This window comes from Rhamphochromis sp. 'chilingali', assembly GCF_963969265.1.
Source record: "Rhamphochromis sp. 'chilingali' genome assembly, chromosome: 13".
NCBI lineage: Eukaryota > Metazoa > Chordata > Actinopteri > Cichliformes > Cichlidae > Rhamphochromis > Rhamphochromis sp. 'chilingali'.
In genome coordinates, this window is record NC_137940.1 from 34,257,521 (window position 1) to 34,259,533 (window position 2,013).

The 2,013-nt window shown below is 38.4% G+C and overlaps 1 protein-coding gene across 1 annotated transcript; it reads right to left on the minus strand.

Annotated features, from left to right (window-relative positions):
- Positions 1–503: 503 nt before the first annotated feature.
- cd40lg (CD40 ligand) lies at positions 504–1,750 on the minus strand (the record flags this gene model as incomplete). Its single annotated transcript, XM_080901363.1, has 4 exons — positions 504–871; positions 974–1,075; positions 1,175–1,202; positions 1,553–1,750. The coding sequence occupies 4 exons, from the start codon at positions 1,748–1,750 to the stop codon at positions 504–506; spliced, it is 696 nt and encodes a 231-aa protein (XP_080757489.1).
- Positions 1,751–2,013: the final 263 nt, after the last annotated feature.

The window sequence follows — 2,013 nt, forward strand, 5'->3', positions numbered from 1 at the left end:
ACCACCATTACATTAAGGAAATTCAGTTTTTAGGACTTATTCCCGAAGGTGTTTCCTTATGACCACTTAAAATGTTTTGAAAATATACCTCATGGTGGGATAATGTAACTCATACACGTAGAACCTCGGCACCTTCATCTTTAAACCACTAAGCATGTGGTTCATTAGTCTGGATGTTTCAGTGTAATGTGTGCGTGTCCTTTAAATGTAACTCGTTCCTGATGTGAGGTTGATGCAAGAAAAACTGAGAAGAGTATAAATGTTTCAGATTAAATATTAGTTTCATTTCACAATCTATTTACATCAATAAATACAACATTTTACTAATCAATACAAAAACAAAAATAACTAAAAAAAAATATCTGGTGTAATAAATTATGTCTCTCAAATCCAAACTAATCCACGAAGATGTTTGAGCCAGCCAATTCAAAAGTGTTTTTGTAGATAAATCCACGAGATCCCATTCTTCAGCTTTTTTCTATTCATGTGTCCATGTATGAGTCTTATAGTTTGTATATCCCAAAGCTTGTTGCGCCTTCTTCATAGTCCACCAGTGAGAGGTCTTGTACCCAGAGACTCAGTTGGTTTCCTTTCTCCAGTAGGATCAGATCTCCCTGAGCGGCTGTGCACATGTGAGGATTCTTTGTGCTCTCCAGGTAGCAGTAGGCCTTCATTACATCCTCACTTTCATCTGCCTCGTTCTTCCTCAGCTTGACCTTGCTGGCTAGTGGGATCGTAGAATCGCCCTTGGAGAAGGTCACTCTGGAGTAGACGTAGTAAAAACCAGTCTCTGGAATAGTCAGCCAAATCTGTTCATAATAGTTGATGCCTCTAAGAACAGAGTGCATCGTGTCCCACTGAAGACAACCCGCTGGAGAGATAAAGAAGTTTAATTAAACACTCATTAATAGATTTTTGATAACTTGTCACTGCATTTTTTTATTTGAAAGAAAAAAATGGGTAATATTCTTACGTGTTTTCTTTCCTTCAGCTCGCTTAACTGCCATGCGTGCTAAGGCTTTATAGAAGGTGTCCTGTTTGTCCATTTCCTGCTTTTGAGATGAGGGCAATCCATCTTAGAAAAAGAGAGAACAAATTTTTAAAGAAATTAATGCCATTACATCTTTTTATTTTCTATTTAATATATAAAATTTATTGATTGAACTGAATATACCTCTATCTTCTGCTGAGAAATGTTTTTCCTGTAGGGAAGAAAAAAGTAGAACATCAGAAATGGGTAAAAGAACTTACTGAAGGGAGGTTTTCATAAGCCAGCATAAGCCTCGCCAGCATTTCCTATCTTTTAAATGCAGTCAAATTAGCCAGGTAAAATTACACACAGCATAAAAAATGTGTGAACCAAAAGATCTAACCAATTCTGCATACTTAACTTCCCTGTTTTAAAATAAAGCTGAATTATTTTAGTATATAGTCATGTTAAAATGTAATAAGAAGAAAACAGAATTTTGAGTTTAACTGTTAATTTTGGTTTTGTTTAAGCTGTCAGTTTTATACAATGGGTCCAAAGTGAATGAGAAAAAAAATGATTTACCATATGTTCATGGTAGTACAGGTAGAAGAATCCTGCAAGTGAAAGCAATAAATGCAGCGCCACTACGCCAACCAAGAACCGGACGAGAACCTTGTTGTGGCCCTGCGATGGAAGTGAAGCTGGGATGAGGACCGGCTGGGACCTGCTGCGTGGAGGCACCGGTGGTGGAGCCAGGCTGGTCTGGTAAGTGTTGATCATGATAGAGCGGAGCGGTGACAGCTGCAGAGGCCTGACGTCCGTGACATCCCATGCGCTTTTGAACTGCTCCTCTCTCAAGCATCTGAGTTTATGTCTGACTACTTCCTGGAAGGTCTCAGTACTTTGACATGCAGATGTCTTTGCAATGTCACTTGGTGAATACATGTGGTGTGCATGTTGGTTTAAAAAAAAAAAAACCCTCACTGCATTTTCCTTTGTGTCAACTATAGCATGTCTATAATGCTGCACATTGTAATGTGATT